This window comes from Salmo trutta, chromosome 28, assembly GCF_901001165.1.
Source record: "Salmo trutta chromosome 28, fSalTru1.1, whole genome shotgun sequence".
Classification (NCBI taxonomy): Eukaryota; Metazoa; Chordata; class Actinopteri; order Salmoniformes; family Salmonidae; genus Salmo; species Salmo trutta.
Window position 1 is genome coordinate 12717923 of NC_042984.1, and position 22424 is coordinate 12740346.

The 22424-nt window shown below is 43.1% G+C and overlaps 2 protein-coding genes across 7 annotated transcripts in view; both read right to left on the reverse strand.

The window, feature by feature from the left end:
- The window catches only part of LOC115165500 (histone-lysine N-methyltransferase 2D), a 56053-nt gene extending 45500 nt beyond the window's left edge, over positions 1-10553 (reverse strand). For 2 of the 6 annotated variants that reach the window (XM_029718672.1, XM_029718668.1), the window contains exons 1-12: positions 9887-10552; positions 7461-7537; positions 7165-7276; positions 6506-6717; positions 4275-4390; positions 3870-4032; positions 3547-3718; positions 3086-3200; positions 2600-2778; positions 1976-2403; positions 765-1741; positions 441-572 (exon numbers count right to left, since the gene is read on the reverse strand). In XM_029718672.1, coding sequence (XP_029574532.1) covers positions 441-572; positions 765-1741; positions 1976-2403; positions 2600-2778; positions 3086-3200; positions 3547-3718; positions 3870-4032; positions 4275-4390; positions 6506-6717; positions 7165-7276; positions 7461-7509 — 2655 coding nt within the window. In that variant the 5' untranslated portion in view covers positions 7510-7537; positions 9887-10552. The other 4 variants (XM_029718673.1, XM_029718669.1, XM_029718670.1 and 1 more) reach the window with 4 other exon arrangements.
- A 2631-nt stretch (positions 10554-13184) lies between these two features.
- Positions 13185-21701, reverse strand: LOC115165504 (indian hedgehog protein-like). Its single transcript, XM_029718675.1, has 3 exons — positions 20629-21701; positions 17064-17325; positions 13185-16854 (listed from the first exon to the last, which is right to left on the reverse strand). Exons 1-3 carry the CDS (start codon positions 21049-21051, stop codon positions 16010-16012), a joined length of 1530 nt encoding a protein of 509 aa, XP_029574535.1. The 5' UTR covers positions 21052-21701; the 3' UTR covers positions 13185-16009.
- Between the last annotated feature and the right edge of the window lie 723 nt (positions 21702-22424).

A 22424-nucleotide genomic window follows, 5' to 3' on the forward strand; every position in this document is an offset into this window, starting at 1 on the left:
TACTTTTACTTTTGTTTCTTAAGTATATTTAAAACCAAATACTTTTACTCAAGTAGTATTTTACTGGGTGATTTTCAATTTTACTTGAGTCATTTTGTACAAAGGTATCTTTACTTTTACTTAAGTATGACAATTGGGTACTTTTTCCACCACTGGAATATATATACATAGAATGTATTACATTCTGATACAGTCAAGTTCCAATTAAGTGGTTTGTTTCGAATGAACTTTAGAGATCAAGCTCCAAACATTCAAGATCTCTGTGATAAATTGCTGCTGTGGGTTGTATGTACTGTAAAGATCAATGTCAATGTTTGATGACACAATCCAATGAGTGAGAGGATTGATGGATGGATGGATGGATGGATGGATGAATGGATGGATGGATGAAAGTGTTTGAATGTCTGAATGTTCATGTATCGTCGGTCAGTTCAACTCACCAGGAACGCGTCGATGCAGGAGGCCATGGCTTTGAGGCGGTTCCTACCGCCACGGCCCCTTCCACCGCCGCCACCACCACCACCACCACCACGAGGCCGCCGCTTCCCCGGGAAAATACTGCTGCCCCGCCCCTGAAAAGACCAACACCAACCATGCCAGTACCTCACATACTGTAAACCACTGAATCTAGCCCTCGCCCAACAGAGAAGCGTTTGCAGAGACAGTTTTGGAAGCTCCTTATCACTGTGAAATGGCCTTCTGCTCTATGGCAGTTAACACTCATTCCAAAGTTGAACTGTCTATGACCTGTTACTAGACCTTACCTGTTTGACCCTGGAGCGTCCCGGCGAGCCTCTCCTCTTCTTCTCCCCGTCTGGTTTGAGGGGGTCAAAGGGCAGCGAATCGTCCGTCTCAGTGAGCAGGGAGTCGGAACGCGAGCGTTCAGTGGGTATGAGGCTGAGCTCCATGGAGAGCTGTGCATCGGGCTCTGCCTCCCCTTCGGTCGGGGAGCCCAGGAAGCCAGAACTGCTCTCGTCCCCGTGACTCGGATGGCTTTGATTGGACATCTCATCCAGGAGGAGCTGATCAGGCTTCCTCTGCTCCTGGGGCTCCTGCTTGATCTTGACCCTTCTGTGGTGACTATGATGACCCTCTCTGTCTGCATCCTTCCCCTGCTCCTCCTGTTCTCCAAACTCATCCTCCTCCTCGGAGTGAGTACCCCTGACCTCCATGTCCACAGTAGAAGGAGCAGCCTCCTGTGTGTCGGCATGTGGAGCAGGAGGAGACCCTGAGCGCTCCTGCTTCCTTGCGGCTTCCTCCTTTAGCCCCACCTCATCTGTGTCCACGGAAGCATGCTCCACCTCTTGCGTGGAGATGGGAGGGGCTGGTGACTCTGGCGAGGTGGTAGACATGCCCTCACCGCTTCTCTTCTCCTCCAGTTTGGTCTGCTGCTGTGTTGAGGGTTTAACTTTCTCTTCCTGGTTCTCCCCATTCTTCTCCTTTCTGTGCACAGGGCCCAGCTCTACTACTGCTGCTGGCTCTGGCCACTGTGGCGGTTGCTGTTCTGGTGACTCAAGGACAGGGACATGGCTGACCTGGGGTTGGGGTGGCGGGCTAGGAGCCTTCTCTGGCCTCTCATCCACAACAGCCACAGGTAAACTAGAAGCCTCCTGTTGTTCTGCTGTTTCACATTGTTCTGTAACCTCAGCCTGGACCATGGGCTGTTCTGCAGGGACTTCCTCTGTCCCCAGCTGAGGCCCCTCCTCTACCCCTGTCGTTTCTACCACTTCAGCCCCTGTCCCTGTTGAAAAGACAAAATCAGGTTCATCACACCACTAACACCACACACTCAGATGCTATACCGTTCTTTAGTGCATCCCAGAAATTACATTGAGTCAGGGTGGCTTAGATAAGATAAACGTGGGTAGAGTTAATCATTTTGCTCTGTCAGAGATGGAGCAGTCAACTCTACCCTTCTATCAATATCTGTAGACCCTTTTATCAAGGACAACAGAAAGCAGTCCAGTCAACATACCCAGCTCCATGGGCACCTCCTCGTCCGACTTGGTCTTCGTCTGTACCACGGTCATCTTGGACACGTCCGTCTGTCCTTCTATCGTAACTTCACTCACTGCTTCTGTCTGGATTGTCATCTCGGCCAATGTGTCCGTCTGTCCTTCTATCGTCACCTCAGACCCATCTCTCTCTGTAGTCTGCATTTCCACCATGTCCGTCTGTCCTTCTATCGTCCCCTCTGACCCATCTTTCTCTGTAATCTGCATTTCCACCATGTCTGTCTGTCCTTCTATCGTCCCCTCTGACCCATCTTTCTCTGTAATCTGCATTTCCACCATGTCTGTCTGTGGGACAGGTTCTGCCGGAGGCTCGCTGTCTCGGCAGAGCGAACAGATACACTTTTCCTCAGGTGGCTCTGACATAGAGGAGCATTCACTGTGAACCCACCTAGGGAGATGACACAGGATTGGTCAAGAATGGATGAATGAGAGTGGGCCAAATGCTACATAAATAGTGGTAGTTATCAATGTCTGCTGTTGCTCTATAGGCTGGTGTCTAGGCCGGGTCACTGTAAAAGTGTGACAACTTGATGAAAAAGGTTTATTAACTTGCCAATTGAATCATTCTGAGGCAGTAGACATACCTGAGGCAGCTGATGCAGCGCGGCAGCATGACGGGTGGTTCCGAGGCTTTGCTGCAGACACCACACATAGAGCTGCGGGCACGTTGGCAGCCCTCACACACGGCATAGTTGTCAAACCACTGGGTTGAGCCGGGCAGCGTCAGACCATGAGCACCACAGTCCACACACACCCGACACCTCTGATGAGGGATACATGGGGGAAATTAAATTAGTTATTCACACAGGAAACACACCAACTGCTACATTTTCAGAATTGATCACGTATTGGAAAAAGGTTATATTTCTGCATACCCTTATTTTAATTTACAGAAGTAATTGTCATTAAAATGTTTCCATTGAAACCCTCTAAAAAAACGAAGGAATAACATGAACCATTTACAGTAAGACATGGTCAACATATGGCCAAGGACTTAAATTATAGTGCACCATTATCCTTCTTTCCTAACAGAGGAGACTATCGTCAGTGCAGGTGAGACATGCTCTTACTCTGCACTTCCATGTGTCGGAGGGAAGAGAGGTCATGGCTGGCTGGAGACAGAAGGTGTGGTAGCCCTTATCACAGGCATCACATACTAACATCATGGAGTCTTCCCCTGGTTGCCTGGAAAATGAGAGAACACAGATTTTACCCTCCAGAGTCTACCTATTCAATGACAGCTGCATGCCTTGTTTCTAAGACCCAATAGACTTTGACAACTGCCAAGACTTTTTTCCCCCTGGTAATGTCACATGATCAGGGAAACCGCTACCCCTACTGATTGGGAGCATGTGGTAGTAGATGGTCATGGTAGATAGTGTTCAGGAACAGCGCTTCACAGTCTCCCAAATCAATTCAGTGAACAACATTTTTATTTTAGAAGTAAAAAATTGAGAGCTTTTGCCATTTTAAACAAAACTTTACCAAAAAATGTGTAACCTGTGAGATTGGGCAGCAAAGAGACACTCACCTGCATGTCTGGCACACTTTACACTCTGGGCACTGCCACCCTGATCTCTGTATGGGCGTGGCACTGATCTCCAGACAGGAGGCGTGGTAGTGCTGCCCACAGCCTGTACAGAACAGCAGGTTCAGCAGCTCCCCCGCAGAATCACAGACAGCGCACCACGCCTCCTCACCCGCTGGAAGGCAGACAAACCATAGTTAGCAAACCAAACGACCAAGTGACCAAATCATTACACAAAGCACTGAGGTCACACACCTCACTGTTAAAGCATAACCTAATAATCGAGTTTGGGCTTTGACCTCAACTCGATTGGGAGGTGTCCTTACCCATCTCCTCAGCCTTGTCCACGTGCTCTGGACAGAGGAGAGCCAGCTGCTTCATGGACTGGAAGGAGCCGCTAGCAGCAGAGCAGGGGAAGTGGTAGAACCGTGAGCAGCCCTCAGCATGGCAGCGGATGGTAGCACCCAGACGCTTGCAATATTCACACAGCTAAAAGGAAGGTTCAAAGACAAGGTTACGGGTGAGAGACAGTGCCAGTAGGACGAATTTCAGAACCCCACAATTGAAATTAATTTAAATTCTTAACTATTATTTCCAGATGGTGTATATATATTTTGTTCTTCAACTGTACCACTCTAGGTTGCCTACATGTTTATTCCAAGAACAATCGCCAAATTGTGACTTCAGAGCTTGCACAGATTTCTATCAGAGGTGTCATTTGTTTAACCTACCCGCTGTGTCCCTGAGATGACGGCCTTGTCCACATTCTCCAGCTCCTCCTCAGCCTCCTCCGCCTGCTTCACTCCCTCTGACCACACCGCACACCAGTGATGCACCCAGCAGCCCCCTGTTCACGACAACCCACAATTAGACACTTCTCATCTGTATGGTTCCCCGCTTCTGATCAGGATTCTCTCTCTTCTGGATCAATCAGTTTGCTTTAAAACAACAACAAAAAATGGGAGGTGAAATGGGATTTGATCTAAAACAAATGCCTAGAGAATTTCCATGAAACCCTTTCTAATATGTTTTTGGGATAGGTTTACTGTGCAGGGTGCACACTGTGTATAATAGCAACGGTGGGTATAAGGTATTATAATTTAACCTTTATTTTACCAGCTAGTCCCATTGAGGTCAAAATACCTCTTTCTCAAAGGAGACCTGACCAAGAAGGCAACTCGAGTAAAAAACTAAATCAAAATGTGATGAGATGTTTGAAATCAAATTGTATTTGTCACATGCACCGAATACAACAGGTGTAGACCTTACAGTGAAATGCTTAATTACAAGCCCTTAACCAACAATGCAGTTAAGAAAAATACCTAAAAAAGAAATGAAAGTAACAAATAATTAAAGAGTAGCAGTAAAATAACAATAGCGAGGCTATACACAGGGGGTACAGAATCAATGTGCGGGAGCACCGGTAAGTCGAGGTAAATGAGGTAATAAACTCAGCAAAAAAAGAAACGTCCTCTCACTGTCAACTGCGTTTATTTTCAGCAAACTTAACACGTGTAAATACAGTATTTGTATAAACGTAACAAGATTCAACAACAGACAAACTGAACAAGTTCCACAGACATGTGACTAACAGAAATTGAATAATGTGTCCCTGAACAAAGGGGAGGGGGGGGGTCAATAGTAAAGTCGGTATCTGGTGTGGCCACCAGCTGCATTAAGTACTGCAATGCATCTCCTCCTCATGGACTGCACCAGATTTGTCAGTTCTTGCACAAAGGCACCTCGAAGTTCCCGGACATTTCTGGGGGGAATGGCCCTAGCCCTCACCCTCTGATCCAACAGGTCCCATACGTGATCAATGGGATTGAGATCCGGGCTCTTCGCTGGCCATGGCAGAACACTGACATTCCTGTCTTGCATTAAATCACGCACAGAACGAGCAGTATGGCTGGTGGCATTGTCATGCTGGAGGGTCATGTCAGGATGAGCCTGCAGGAAGTGTACCACATGAGAGAGGAGGATGTCTTCCCTGTAACGCACAGCGTTGAGATTGCCTGCAATGACAACAAGCTCAGTCCGATGATGCTGTGACACACCGTCCCAGACCATGACGGACCCTCCACCTCCAAATCGATCCTGCTCCAGAGTACAGGCCTCGGTGTAACGCTCATCCCTTCGACAATAAACACAAATCTGACCATCATCCCTGGTGAGACAAAACCGTGACTCGTCAGGGAAGAGCACTTTTTGCTAGTCCTGTCTGGTCCAGCGGCAGTGGGTTTGTGCCCATAGGTGACATTGTTGCCGGTGACGTCTGCCTTACAACAGGCCTACAAGCCCTCAGTCCAGTCTCTCTCAGCCTATTGCGGACAGTCTGAGCACTGACGGAGGGATTGTGCGTTCCTGGTGTAACTCGGGCAGTTGTTGTTGCCATCCTGTACCTGTCCCGCAGGTGTGATGTTCAGATGTACCGATCCTGTGCAGGTGTTGTTACACGTGGTCTGCCACTATGAGGACGATCAGCTGTCCGTCCTGTCTCCCTGTAGTGCTGTCTTAGGCATCTCACAATACGGACATTGCAATTTATTGCCCTGGCCACATCTGCAGTCCTCATGCCTCCTTGTAGCATGCCTAAGGCACGTTCACGCAGATGAGCAAGGTCCCTGGGCATCTTTCTTTTTGTGCTTTTCAGTCAGTAGAAAGGCCTCTTTAGTGTCCTAAGTTTTCATAACTGTGACCTTAATTGCCTACCATCTGTAAGCTGTTAGTGTCTTAACTACCGTTCCACAGGTGCATGTTCATTAATTGTTTATGGTTCATTGAACAAGCATGGGAAACAGTGTTTAAACCCTTTACAATGAAGATCTGTGAAGTTATTTGGATTTTTACTAATTATCTTTGAAAGACAGGGTCCTGAAAAAGGGACGTTTATATACATGTAGGTAGAGTTATTAAAGTAACTATGCATCAACAATAACAGAGAGTAGCAGCAGCATCCCACCTGTGTCATCAAAGAGTGCTGCCAGACAGGATGCGTCGGAGTCTGAGAATCCGATGGAAGACAGGTCATCGTTCCCGGGCCCTGGCAGTGAGGAAGCAGAGGGCTCCAGGGTGGGCCGGGAGGAAAATGGCCCAAAATGTCTGAGTTCCCGTTGTCCGTGCAGGCTGCGCTCCACACAGTTACATAGAGCACAGACCCTTACACTGCTCTCCCTGTGCAGGCAGAGACTCAGTATTAGCCAGACAGCATGCAGGTAAATGGATCCAAAAAAGGTCTAGCTTGTGGATCAAGAAGTAAAATTACTAAAGCACTCACTTCAATTCTATTCCATATTATACTCCATACATTATACTACTCCAACATGAACAAACAGAGAAAATATAAGCCCAGCTAAGACTATTTGTTGTACACCTCTGACTGCATGTCTCCCATGTAATACTGGGCAGTGCACTACAGCCCTCATGATCTGAGGATATTCAGCAACTCTTGGCAGCACAGTGGGAGTTTGTTTGAAAAATCAATATTTTGTGGTGAATGTTATATGGGTATGACTTGTTAACATATAGCTATTGCCAAAAAATATCATTTGAAATGTTGACTAAGAAATCTATTTTTTTCTAGCGCTATGCCTTTGTTAGGGTATCTGAGAAGGGACTTACAGATCTGTGCTGGAAGCGGCAGCAACAGTTTCAGAGGAGTCCTCTGCAGCCAGACGGGCCTCTGACTCCCCCTCTGAGGGGATTGGCTGCTCCATAGGGGCGCTGTCATCAGCTGGGAAAGGCATTAGTCCACATGCTTTAGGACTTACCAATTTAACCTATATTTGTCTTCAATTTTAAAGAACATTCCAATAAGCTACTGTATGAAAATCCATGCAACAAAAAGAAAAACAAAGAATTATTATAATTAGCAACAACTACTTTTTTCTGACACCACGGCAGGTATGTTATTGTACCTGTCGGTTCAGAGTCATTTTCTTCGCAGTTTGATTTCTGCTCGTCCATCCCCTCTCCTTATCTCCTTGACAGAGGCCTGAAAGGTAAACAAAGTTGCCGAATAATATTAGAGGTAAGGCACATCATAATTTACCAAAATGAACAACAAAAACATTAAATATACACATTATTTACCACATAGTCTTACGCGGGAAAAAAACAACAACTACCGGTAGTCACATTTGTGCTATCTGACGTCCAATCGCAAAATCCAGCGAGGCTCAATTTCCCTTTGTGCCCGGCAAAAGCCCGATATTTCACATTGCTGCAGTATAACAGCTAGATTAAAATAGATAGCCGACGTCAGTTAGCTGATTTGGCTAACGTTAGCGTATAACCTCAGACGTGACAAATTCACAAGAACTGTATAAATAATAAATATAGCTTGCAAGAAGCGTATTTAATACACACCTTTAGCTATATGCATGGGATACTAAATGCATCATTTCGAAACACGTAATCGATTAACCGCGATCCAATCTAGATGAATGAATATGGCTGTGTATCTCCTCAATTTAGTTGAAACCGCAAGCTAGCTAACGTTAGCTACGTCGTTAACTGGTAGCATTCTTGCTAACAAAGTAGCTCGCTAACGTTACTCGGGATTCGCAAACTCTGCATGAAAATAGCGTGTCAGTGACTAGCTAACTAAATAAATAATACATGTTTGAAGACATTTCCATCTTTGTTTTGCCAGAAATGCATAATCCAAACCCACACAAGTCATGTATGGAAAAATAACAAAATATAGGAACTGAAATGTTGTTTTCTTTAAATAAAACAACCCTAAACCGAGATACACAAAGAAAATACAACTTCCTTGTACATTACTTCCTGTTGCAACTGTCAAAATCGTGCTAAAACCCTACCACTGTGCAGCATAGTTCCGACTAAATTATACGGATTAAAGGTACATTAATAAAAAAATATATACAATTGTATGAGTAATCGATTTGTGATATGTTAACGATGAAAAAAAACTGCATGTCCAACTATGTAGCAATATGACAGATTTAGTGAGAGTTTAAACCAGTTCTAGCCACACAACTTTCTGTAAAAACTCAGGAAAGCATTGCGCCCATACCACCTCCTCCAGTAATGGCTGCAGCCCGAATGAGCCCAACAACAGTTTATTCCAAATCAATGTCTGCCTGACGTTTTCAGTTTTCAAAGTGGTCTTATGTCAAATGGTCCACACTATTTGTTGTGTACAGCTATGCAAAATGAATGAAAAACAGGGGATTGGATGAGAGTTGAGAAGACAATATCTGTCCTAACCTTCTCTACTGTGAAGTGTGAAACACTAGCTAACAACAAATCAAATGTACCTCGCCTCCACCTAATGATGTAATATATACACTTGTATTTGTATTTGTATGCGTGTAGTGTAGTGCACAATGGGTAGCCACATGGAGGGTTACTTTGGAGTATCCCATTCAACAAATGTTTCACTAAATTGGGCCTTGTAGCAGAAACTCACAAATCCCAGTGTTATAGGCTACCTGTGTTTACAGCAAGCCATGGTTAGTTACTTGCGTAACAATATGTTCCAGTGCAGTTGGTTGTGTTCAGATCACAATTTGCACATCTTGCCATGAAAATGAGCAGAATGCGATTTACACATCAACATGAAAACTAGGCACATAGCTAGTAACGTTAGCTATATGATTCAAACTGTGCGATTGAAATAACTGAATATAATATATGTGTTTGGGGGAAGGGAGACTATTACATACAGTACAATGTTCCACTGCTACCTAACGTTACTACACAGCCATGTAACTAGCTAGTAGTTATCCGTTATGTAACCAAACCCAATAACTAGCTATGATCTATCAGCGATCACTATGATGATTACTGGAAACTCAGACCACATAACTGAAAGCCACTGACAACACACTGATAATCAGATAACTCCACTTGATTGCTAGCTAGCTCAAATCAATGCGTCCAAAACGGCAACTCCAAAACCTCAAAAGCTTGTTGGCATTAACCGTTAGGTAAACTCGCTAGCGAAGTTACATGCTAGTTAGCTAGCTAACTAGGAAACAAGATAGTTAGCTAGTTAGGTCGTCTGCCAACTATGGCACTCACACAGTTGGCTAGCTACGCAGTTTAAATAATAAGGGTATTCAGTTTAGCTAAACATGTAGCTTACATTTACGTTAGCTAATGTCATTTGAGTGAATTATTATATGAATTCGTTAGCTAATGCCATAGCCAGTCGGAGTAGCTAGTTAACTTAGTGTCGTTAGCTAGCTAGACGTTGGCCATCCTGATCAACTAACTTAACGTTAGCTAGCTACAACCTAGCTAGCCTTAAAGGTCAGAGAAATTGATTCGTCAAATAAGTTCGTTAATGATGTTATTCAACCAAACGACTCACCTTACAATGAGATGGTTGTGTCCTCATACAGCCAAACAATCCATATGTGTAGCAGTGTACACAGTTAAATGGTTGATGCTTGCCTCATTTTACTTAGCGGGCTTGCCGGCTGGAGAATGAGGTGAGTGGGGGAAGTGCACCGAGTGTGGCAGGCTGGATAACTAGCGTAGCTAGCCAGCCACGGAGCTCGAAAGACAAGAGTTTATGGCCAGTTGCTAACACGCCGTGAAAATTGTTAAACAAAAAGCAATGGTCAACGAGTATAAAATTATAGCCAATCTTCCATAAAAATGCACGATCGATAGCCCAATGTTCCGAAACATAGGGGAATGTTTAGTAGTTGATGGTAACTAAATTAGATAGACAGATAACGTTAGCTAACTAACGGCACAAGTTAACTAACGTTAGCTTCTCTGCATTTTACTGGTTCGGAGTTGCACTAAGTTGGCATCGGATATTCGACCCAAAATTGGGTAATATCTCAATTTATTAACATTAAACTTTCAGGCATTATCTGAAACAATGTTTTCGACACCTAACGTCTTAACTTTAGCGAGCTATTCCTGTCCGGATCACCACCACGAGTGTGTCGGTGTGTATGTTCCGTCAAGTCGCTAAAACAACAACATTTCTCAAGTCTGCAAGGGCGCCTCTCCAAGTTGTTAGCTAACTAGTTCAGCTCAAAGCCAATAAGCTATCTTAACTTTTTCAGGGTTATAATATTTTAGTGGATAGCATATTCTGATTTTGAACTTGTAGGACGAGATTTTTTTAAATCATTTTTTACACCATATGTCAGATCATCAGACTGAGCCCAATGCAAATTCATAAACAAGGCAAAACTGTGACTCGTCAATGTCCATGCACGTTGTGTATAGAAGAGCACATGAAACAATAATGGAATATGATTGGATTTGGATGCCTCTATTGTATGTTAGATTTTAGGACATTGGCATTGTCGTGTGACATTTAGGACGAATGTCACACGACATTGGCTATCGTGTGACATTCGTGAGGTTATGGTATTCATTGCTATAATTGCCTCTTTCTCTCACACATGCCCAGATTCAGTCCTACTTCTCCTGTTGAACCGGTAGACTTCTTGCCTTGAATTTGCCTTGAATGACCCCTTCACCCTTCCCAGAGTCCTAGTATGCTACTTTCCCATTCTATACCACTGGCCCTTAATGGCCTGCAGCTACATGGTGACTCCTGTCTCCTGGCTATGCACTACCATGCCCTTATCTGAGAACATGGCAGCATGTCCCGCTGACCTTGCATGTTTTTCTGAGGAATCAATCAACTTCATTCTGCCCACATCCACCTAGTTCCTAGTACAGTAGAGTTCCTAGTAGGATCAGGTGCTCTCTCACTTTGGTCTACACCACTGCAACTCCCTTTTGACTATCATTTACATGCTTGGACCAATAATGTCTTTTCCCTATCCAGAATGCTTCTTCTGGCAATTTAGTTATTGTTGTATTTAGGCCTAATTCTAGGTAGGATATTAGGCATCTCTGATTCCTCTTTTCTGGATGAGCGCATTAGTGCTTGGATCAAATTCAAAGCCCCGATGCTATATCTTGATCGAGACACACGTGACACTTCATACTTCTGTATGCTGGATTTCTGTGGGTAAGAGTATCCATTGGTTGAGCAAAAATGATGTATATTCAACAATGCAATGTTGCACAATGTTTTGCAACATTGTACACAATAAACATGTCTCAACATTCACTCCTGAGTCCTGACATTGCCACATCCAGGACCAAAACATGTACGTGTCTCACAACCGTTCACCATACTGAATTTGACCCCAATTTTTAATTGATGAAAACATGTCTGTCCATCTGTCTGTACATTGAATCAAGATTTATGAGGCCTACACCAGTACAGACTGTTCAACTTTCTATTCAAAGATCTGCTCTCAGAGATCTCTCTCAGATCAGAAGAAGAGTTTTTCTGGCTATGAACTAACTAACCATAAATGGTTGGTTGTGCCGGTTTGGTTTTCATAACGAAATAGGCGATTAAGATACTGGTTGCAATGACAGGATTACCCAACTCCCACTCAGTTTTAGCAGGATTGGATTGGATTTTTGAGGGCAGGGACTGGTCGGGATTCTTTGACAATCTGACACTGTGCTGTGATTGGTCAAAGATGGTAAAAGTTGGGTGGTATTATGTTGTTGGGCTTCTCCCATTGGTCTGATTTGATGAGTGTGTGCATTCCCATCTGCCCCTTCTATCTCAAGGATAATCTCCTGGATGGAATACCTCCACAGCTGTGAGCTGTCTACTACACAATGCTAACTGGAACAATGACATTCAGTTTGTTTCCTTTTTATTTTTTATGTATTTGATTGTGTACGCATTTCAAGTCCCCCACCTACTGCTATTACTCTGCTCTTCTCCAATGTGCCTGATGATCCTCTTCTGCACACAACACTGGTCAGGTTCAATGTATGATATCATCTTTGAATGATTTCCAAAATATGGCACTGATAGAATATAGTATCGTCTCCCTCTCTCAACAATCAGGCTATTCCTTCTAGACCATATTAATTAGAGTGCACCTATTGAGTATCCAGAATGAAGGTACTATGGGAAGATGGAACACTTACCTGGACTGGATAACTCATTACTATGCTTTCAATTACTACATTTGTATATCATTTCTATGTTAATAATAGCATCAATAAAGTGTTGTTAGTTACTATTGTAATTACTGCATTATTACACAGGCAGGTATAAGCAATAGCTGCAAAGACCCAAAAGTAGATATAATCCACATGTATGACGTCAGGTACACCACAAGGGGGTGTATAACCTTGTATTACACGTCACAGGATGTACACACTGGGTAAATCTGAGGTTACAGGAGCTGAGAGGAGAACGTTTCAAGATAAATAAATGTGACAAAACAGAGACAACAAGGGATTGTTCGTTTAGGTTAATAACAGAAAGGAAGTGTCAATGACAGTACAGGTCACCATTAACAAGCTATGTTGCAAATACACTTGTGAAATACTTGGAGAATCAGAGCATAGAGATTCCATTAGTCAGGAGCCGGGATGGAGAACATAATTAAGATAAACAGAGAGAGAAAGGGCAGCTAGGGAGAATATTAAGTCTGGGTTTCTTATTAACTACTGTAGACTGGGCCACCAGTTCTGCTGGATGTCTGAGTTTGAACCCTTTCTGCTACAGTACACATGTTCTGCTACAGTACACATGTTCTGCTACAGTACACATGTTCTGCTACAGTACACATGTTCTGCTACAGTACACATGTTCTGCTACAGTACACATGCACCAAGAAGACAGCTCCCACTGTAATTCGGAGGCTCCAAATATGACTATAGGCCGTGGTCAGATTTCTCAAGTTTTTCATGTAGTCTTTTGGGTATTTTATTTGGATCCCCATTAGCTGTTGTGAAAGCAGCAGCTCCTCTTCCTGAGGTCCACATGAAACATGACATAATACAGGACATTAATAGACAAGAACAGTTCAAGGACAGAACTACATCAATTAAACATCTTCTAACATATTCTGTTCTGTAAATGTAATTTGCAAACCCAAACCCTAGGAGAGACAATGATTTAACGCCGAGAATCTACATGTAAAACAGGAACACAAGCAGGGTTTACGTTACACAATGATGCATTATTATTTGTTTAATTACACTTTTAAAAGTTAACATAACAAATGAGGCCATAGTTATAATAATTACAATAAATTGCTACATTTATATATTATGATTCAGAAGGTACAAAAATAAAGCTTTGACTTGTTCTGGCACATACTCATATTTCCTCATTGTTTTAGAATAATAAAGCATATAGGAAACCCACATTTTATGTTGGCTTATACTGTAGATGTTATCTAAATAAGATACATATACAATGGATTCTTGACAATACACATATACAATGGATTCTTGACAATACACATATACAATGGATTCTTGAAAATACACATATACAATGGATTCTTGACAATACACATATACAATGGATTCTTGACAATACACATATACAATGGATTCTTGACAATACACATGCTGATTCCGTTATTATGGCGTCCATTTCTCTCAGGAATGAACTTGTATAATAGCCTTCTAGAACACATTATCTTTGAAGACATTGTCCGATTCTACCTGCACCCAAACCAAACATCAACACATTTACTGAAAGTAAAAGAGGAAATACAATATTAATACATTACAATGCAATTACCAGTAAGATGCAAATATACTCTTTCGGGGTGCATAAGGTTTAACATTTCAGTAAAAGACAGGGCAGTAGAAAAAATAGGAGCATAAGTGGAAATGTAACAGTACAGTAGCAATTATCTGTAGGACACTGGAAATGTAACAGAACAGTAGCAATTATCTGTAGGACACAGTGGAAATGTAACAGTACAGTAGCAATTATCTGTAGGACACTGGAAATGTAACAGAACAGTAGCAATTATCTGTAGGACACAGTGGAAATGTAACAGTACAGTAGCAATTATCTGTAGGACACTGGAAATGTAACAGTACAGTAGCAATTATCTGTAGGACACTGGAAATGTAACAGAACAGTAGCAATTATCTGTAGGACACAGTGGAAATGTAACAGTACAGTAGCAATTATCTGTAGGACACTGGAAATGTAACAGAACAGTAGCAATTATCTGTAGGACACAGTGGAAATGTAACAGTACAGTAGCAATTATCTGTAGGACACTGGAAATGTAACAGTACAGTAGCAATTATCTGTAGGACACTGGAAATATAACAGTACAGTAGCAATTATCTGTAGGACACTGGAAATGTAACAGTACAGTAGCAATTATCTGTAGGACAGTGTGGAAATGTAACAGTACAGTAGCAATTATCTGTAGGACACTGTGGAAATGTAACAGAACAGTAGCAATTATCAGTAGGACACTGGAAATGTAACAGTACAGTAGCAATTATCTGTAGGACACTGTGGAAATGTAACAGTACAGTAGCAATTATCTGTAGGACACTGTGGAAATGTAACAGTACAGTAGCAATTATCTGTAGGACACTGGAAATGTAACAGTACAGTAGCAATTATCTGTAGGACACTGTGGAAATGTAACAGTACAGTAGCAATTATCTGTAGGACATTGGAAATGTAACAGTACAGTAGCAATTATCTGTAGGACACTGGAAATGTAACAGTACAGTAGCAATTATCTGTAGGACAGTGTGGAAATGTAACAGTACAGTAGCAATTATCTGTAGGACACTGGAAATGTAACAGTACAGTAGCAATTATCAGTAGGACAGTGTGGAAATGTAACAGTACAGTAGCAATTATCTGTAGGACACTGTGGAAATGTAACAGTACAGTAGCAATTATCTGTAGGACACTGTGGAAATGTAACAGTACAGTAGCAATTATCAGTAGGACACTGTGGAAATGTAACAGTACAGTAGTAATTATCAGTAGGACACTGTGGAAATGTAACAGTACAGTAGCAATTATCAGTAGAACACTGGAAATGTAACAGAACAGTAGCAATTATCAGTAGGACACTGTGGAAATTTAACAGTACAGTAGCAATTATCAGTAGGACACTGGAAATGTAACAGTACAGTAGCAATTATCTGTAGGACAGTGGAAATGTAACAGTACAGTAGCAATTATCAGTAAGACACTGTGGAAATGTAACAGTACAGTAGCAATTATCAGTAGGACACTGTGGAAATGTAACAGTACAGTAGCAATTATCTGTAGGACACTGTGGAAATGTAACAGTACAGTAGCAATTATCTGTAGGACAGTGTGGAAATGTAACAGTACAGTAGCAATTATCAGTAGGACACTGTGGAAATGTAACAGTACAGTAGCAATTATCTGTAGGACACTGGAAATGTAACAGTACAGTAGCAATTATCTGTAGGACACTGTGGAAATGTAACAGTACAGTAGCAATTATCAGTAGGACACTGGAAATGTAACAGTACAGTAGCAATTATCTGTAGGACACTGGAAATGTAACAGTACAGTAGCAATTATCAGTAGGACACTGGAAATGTAACAGTACAGTAGCAATTAGCAGTAGTATACAGGCACCAGAGTTGAACCTATAGTGCCTTTAACCTAATGATGAAATGTCTTTTGGTCTAGAAAGAACTGTCCAAGCCTGTGTAGCAGCCTAGCATACCAGTGCACACTCAAAACCTTTTCTGGCACAGAGTCACAGTGTCCCCCCTCAATGTCTCTGTTTATGGGTACAGCAGCCCAACTGCTTTGTCTGTCTGAAGTGTTTGTATTCACATACATGCCTGGGCTGCTGAGTGTCTGATTCACACAAATGTGTTGAGTGTTGCAGTGAGTGGGCTTCTTCGTGTGCTCTCTCTCTGCCTCTGTGACCTGCGCTCCCAGTGTGCCCTCCCCCCGAACCAGCTGGGTGAATGTCAGCAGCAGTCTCAGAGGCCCAAACGCCCAGTGTGCCAGTCTATGGTCCTCTATAAGTGCATAGCTGGATGCCAGCACCCCATCCACAAACAGAGTGCCGTGTTCTGTAAGGGGTGCGTACACACCAATCCCTTCCTCCTGCGATACAGATGTGATCCTGGATGGTTGTACTCGGCCGTCCGCTCCATGGACGAGTACATAGTCCCCCGGTTTGGCTCTACTGGCAAACTGAGCCTTGTACTCACTGTGGTGGAGTTTGTGATGGGGTGCGAGGAAGACCAGGTGATGGGGAGAGAGGGCTAGGCGGCGGCCATCTTTTGTGGCCAGGACCAGGAAAGTGGACCTGCTCTCATGGTCTTGGTGTAGGAATAGAAGGACGCGGCTGAGGACAATGTGTCCTGACCCAGTCAGGGCCAACACTCTGTCTCCAGGCCCCAGGGAGGCCAGTGTCTTCTGTCCCCCTCCGGCCAAGGTCACCCGGGCCCAGCCTGGGAAACAGCCCCCCTTCTCCACCGCCACAGAGTGATCTGAGGGGGGAATCAATAGAGAAGGACCTACTGTAAGATGACTAAAACACTATATTTTGTTAATTACATTGATATGGTATAACATGACATAAGATATGCATGAATGTATGAAAATAATGACAGGAATAAATGTAAAATACATCCAAAGGCAAATCACTGGAAATAATTTATTTGTCATGTATTAAATAGTTAATATCCACTTGACTTACCAGCTTTGACAGAGCAGTGCACATGGTACTTGGACTCATAGTACACAAAGTCAAAGCCAGCCTCCACAGCCAGCTGGGCTAGCATGCCGTACTTGTCTGGGATGCGGTCTGACGTGGTGATGTCCACAGCCCGTCCCTCATAATGAAGAGAGTCAGGAGGGTGATGGCCATCCTCATCCCAGGCCTCTGTCACCCTCAGCTTCGTCCCAGGCCAGTGGTTCATCACCGCTATGGCTAGTTTGTTGAGGCAGTCTTTACAGCGCTGAGGGACAGGGAGAGGGGTGGAAAGATTTCATTAATACAATATGATATGATACCATTCAATTGAACTATGCTGTCATAATGTATCTACTGTATGCCAATAGAGTCATTCATTTGCTCTCAATTAAATTAGCCCTCATATTCTCGTGAGAATTATTAGGCAATTGGCAAGTATTTTCAGCATTATAGGCGGGTCTGTCGATAGCAACTCCAGGACTATTGACATGTATGAACCCCCTTAGAGGGGAGGTACCAGAGACTGTTTTAATCATTCATTAATGAGGGAAAAGGAACCGCTTGAGACAGAGAGTAGATATGAGCCTGTTGTCTACCTCACCCACAATGACCATATATTCATATACTCAATACCTAAAACCACAACACTACTGCAACTAACTGTATTCCTCCTATTATCCTCGCTAGGTTATTTGTCTCTAGCCTGGTCCCCCAACATTTTTTGCTGTCTTGCCACCTTGCAACAAAAACTGATCTGGAACCAGGCTAATTTGTCTCTCCATTGACATCATCAGATGTAAATTGTCTGTATTCAGAGCTACTAAAGGCCATTGCCACCCTCTCCAACCTTTCTCAAACAATCAGAACATAAGAACACAAAGCTACTGTAGCCATTCTAGAACATTCCTTGGCCTTTTCTGCTGGGTGAGGGAATAATTAAGGCCATTCAGTGAGTCAGTGGCACCTCTTTGAGACATTTGATCAGAAATGTGAACACCAGATATACACCCACTACTGGGCTGCAATGATACATACTGTATTATGTTTGAATGTCACAGGTAGGTAGGTAGGTAGCGGCAGGTAGCCTAGCAGATAAGAGCATTGGGCCAGTAACCGAAAGGTTGCCGAAAGGTCACTGTGCCGACTAGGTGAAAAATCTGTTTGTGCCCTTGAGCAAGGCACTTAAAACCATCATTTTTCCTGTCAGTCGCTATGGATAAGAGTGCTAAATGACTGCTAAATGACTAAAATGTAAATGTAAAATGTAATATCACACAATAGCCGTTTACAATATGTCATGTCAGAGGCTAAATCTCTGTACTCTGGTTAATACAACGTAACACTCTAACAGGTAATAGGTTGACTGTACAGACCATCAAACTGAGGCTAACTTTTAAGAGGCTCTTAAGCATTGCCTCCTGAAAGTCCCAATTCCCAAGGAATTGGAACCATAGAGATGTATAGAGATCATTGAAAGACTCCAGCACTGCACTGGGCGGTAAGTCACCAATATTAGCTTGACACTTTTTTTAAACATCAAAAGAAAAAGAAAATTGTAGTACGTTAAAATGGGTGATGTCACAGATGCCACAATGGCACAGATACAACGTTGCAATCTCTACACATCTCTATGGTTGGAACAGAGTTTGTTAACCATATTTCAGAGAGAGAGACTTGGCAAGAGAGACGCAGAGCAGCTAAGAGGCCAGGCCCAGGCTAAGTGAGAGGGCAGAGATACAGATGGGAGGAATGCATGGGCATGCACTCAGCCAGAGTGAGAAAAGAAATAGGGATACAAAACAAACTGCCTACATTTTTCTCGCCATGCCATTGAAGAGAGGCGTTTCATTGTCATTGAACTACAATAGTCGGTTTTTCCGACGGTGCCATTACTTCAGCAGGCGAGAATTTTGTATAGGCGACCCCTTGGAGTGTCCAAACCCTACACAAAGAACGTCTTTCACATCTGGCCAGAGAGAGGGGCACATGCACACATACTGTACACACACACACACACACACACACACACACACACTGGTACATGCACGCATATACACACTGGTCCTCAGACTGGGAATCAAAAGTGCATACACACACTCAACCACAGATTTCCATCACATACTGTACACAGACTGAACTCCAAGCATCACCACATAAGTAGGTAGCCTGCATTTACAGAACAAATGTTGTTATGCTCAATTGTGAAGGATAGTCTTGATAATGATAGTGAATTTTAAGAATCTGACAGTTAGTTTGAAGATTACAGTAGGCCTACTGTATGTCTTAAATATCCCATGTCCAAGATGACATGCCTCTTGTATATGGATCGATTCTCCCTTGACATCAGAAGTTGAGAATACCAGCCATTTGAGAGAAATAACAATGTGTTTATTGTTCCATGGCCTCAACTCAAAATGCTAACATCACACTGTGGCTTCCTTGATATTCTAGAGGTCAGATATGACATATGAGAGAGGTCTGTCTTCTTGTGCTGATGTGCCTGTGTCGTAACTCATCAATTCCTGATCATATTTCAATGGTCATATGTAGGGTTTAAAAATCCTGGGAACATTCAATCAATTCCCTGATTTTCCCTAAATCAGGTTTGAGGATTCCCGGAATCAGGAGAGAATAAGCAGGAAATCTGGAATCCTCCAACTAGGAATTCTGAATGACCAGGGAATTTATTGAAAATTCCTGGAACTTTGCAATCCTAGTCATGTGGCAAACCTGACTCTAATGCAAGTTTACCTGCCTGGCCTCACCTACGAATCCCTCCTAGTATGCACACACAGAGCAGTAGAACCAGAGGAATCGTTTTATTACCAAGCAACAAAGACTTTGGTTAAAGATTAAGAGGACATGATCCTCACAAGTTGGAACACATTCTCCCAGAGTCATATTACATTACATCCTGATCCCCCCCATCTTATAAAGAAGGAGGGGGGAAAATTAGACACCTGGGACAGAATTATTTGATTAAACAAGAAGTTCACACCAAAATAGTTCAACCAGAGACTGTAAACTGTCCATTACTGAAGTATCTATGGTTTAGCACCTTGTGAGTAACTATCCAGCCCACTATTTATTTGATTCCCTTTTATCAAGTAACAAAAAAGGAAATGCAGGGAAAGTGATTCATGAATTAACATCAGTTTATCAAGTTGGAGTTGTGAATTGGAGAAAATGATTCCTGAAAATGTCACAATAGTGATAAAAAAAAATCTATGTATACCACTACCTTCTGTAGTTCATCAATCATCCAGCAGAGGGATTCCCCTTATGAGCTAGCTCAGAGAACCCGTTTCCCTGCACTGAAAGACTATCCTCCTATGGTATTATACTAGGGACCTACTGGCCTGTCTAATAGTAACTATATTACTGTAACACACAGTCATGAGTGACCAGTGACTTAAACCGGTCAATGGAAAGGGCACCAAGTGGGTCGATGGGATCTTGACGTTGTCACACAGTAAATGTCCTACAAAAACAAACTGAAACCTGCAGATAATTGTACTTGATTAGCCATTACAAACACTGTCTGACCCAGTCTGTCAACCAGTCTTACCTTGGTCATGAAGCGGTCAGCAAGGGTTTTCTCCTCATCTTTGAAGATGATATCGGTGTTGTAGTTACACACCAGTTCATTAAAGCGTTCTGAGTTACGTGTGATCTTGCCCTCCACCCTCCCGCTGGCACCTAGGTTGTTCTCGGAAAGTTTGGGGAAGGAGGTCTTGTAAGGCATGGGAGTGAGTTTCCTGGGCCTAGGGCGGTTGCCATACCCAGGGCCTGGCCCGCACCCCTGGACCAGGGAGCTCCACGTGAAGATAGCGAGCAGGCCAAGCCGTGCCAGGCTTTCCCACCAGGAGGACACCTTCATTGGGGACACCTTCAATGATCCACCGTGCCCACTAAGCAAGCCCCGTCTCGGGCACTTAAATGCATTTGAATGATGGGGGTCAAATCTTGGTGGTGGTCCATTCCAGAGCATGAGTTGTAAAGGTGTTATAATGTTTCTATAGAGCAAGGTTGGCCATTATGGCTCAAAATCCCCATTGGAAGTACAGGGACGCCGTTCTTCTGTAAAAATCCATGTTGACCATTTAAAATGAACTTTAATCTCTACTGTATTGTTATATCCTCTTGCTTATGTAGTTTCATGTTTTGTCATTACTCCCTTAATAATTTATGACACTTGAAAACTATTTTCCTTTTCAGAATGTTTAAGATTTATCATCCTTTATGCTGTTCACAATAAATGAAAAATAAATAGTTCTCATCCTTATCAGTCTTTGGAGGTACAGGTACCTGTTGCCATGCAGGTGTTTCTCGAGCTTCCAGTCGTCTGCCTGCCTGCCTACCTGCCTACCTACCGCCTCTCTCTCCAGTCATCGGGCAGTTCAGCAATAGCAAACCTGACGCGCACCTACCTCACTGTTGCGTCTCTGTGAAATATCTCCTCTGCGAATTCTCCTGATCGCATTCTCAGAATCTCATCCCATTCCTGCCTCCTGCAATGCGCCTCGAGATGTTTTGTCGGTCCACTTGTGTCTTGTGTCGTGTTGAAGCGCTCCTGCCCGCCGTGCGCTAGCCATTGGGTTCTTATTAGAGTCTGGACAAGATTGCCCTCCCTTCCTATACACGCTCCCACCGCGACAGCGCACGCCTCCACTTACGTTATTGCCGCACTTTATGTTGTTATACAGTAGGACGTGACCGGTCTTTTTCCCTCCCAAGAGGCAGAGGTGAAGATAACCGGATTACGCATTATGGTGATGTTGGTAAGTCTTATTACACACATACATTTGGAGAGGTCGACCAGGGGGACTATTAACCTACTTGTTCGACAACTCATTGAACACAGAATCATGGGATACGAACGATTTACAGCGGCAAGAAAAAGTATGTGAACCCTTTGTAATTACCTGGATTTCTGCATAAATTGGTCATAAAATGTGATCTGATCTTCATCTAAGTCACAACAATAGACAAACACATTGTACTTAAACTAATAACACACAAGCTATTGTATTTTTCTTGTCTATATTGAATACATAATTTAAACATTCACAGTGTAGGTAAGTAAAAGTATGTGAACCCCTAGGCTAATGACTTCTCCAAAAGCTAATTGGAGTCAGGAGTCAGCTAACCTGGAGTCCAATCAATGAGACGAGATTGGTGATGGTTAAAGCTGCCCTGCCCTATAAAAACACTCACAAAATGTGAGTTTGCTATTCACAAGAAGCATTGCCTGATGTGAACCATGCCTAGAACAAAGGAGATCTCAGAAGACCTAAGATTAAGAATTGTTGACTTGCATAAAGCTGGAAAGGGTTACAAAAGTATGTCTAAAAGCCTTGATGT

What these genes read in the sequence shown, in the direction of transcription:
- LOC115165504 (XM_029718675.1), bottom strand. Translation starts at nt 21,051, where the DNA reads ATGCTCTGGAATGGACCACCACCAAGATTTGACCCCCATCATTCAAAT. An exon ending in CTGACCGCTTCATGACCAAG is followed by an intron (nt 17,326 to 20,628) that starts GTAAGACTGGTT and finishes CCTGTCCCTCAG; the next exon opens with CGCTGTAAAGACTGCCTCAA. An exon ending in GCACTGCTCTGTCAAAGCTG is followed by an intron (nt 16,855 to 17,063) that starts GTAAGTCAAGTG and finishes TTCCCCCCTCAG; the next exon opens with ATCACTCTGTGGCGGTGGAG.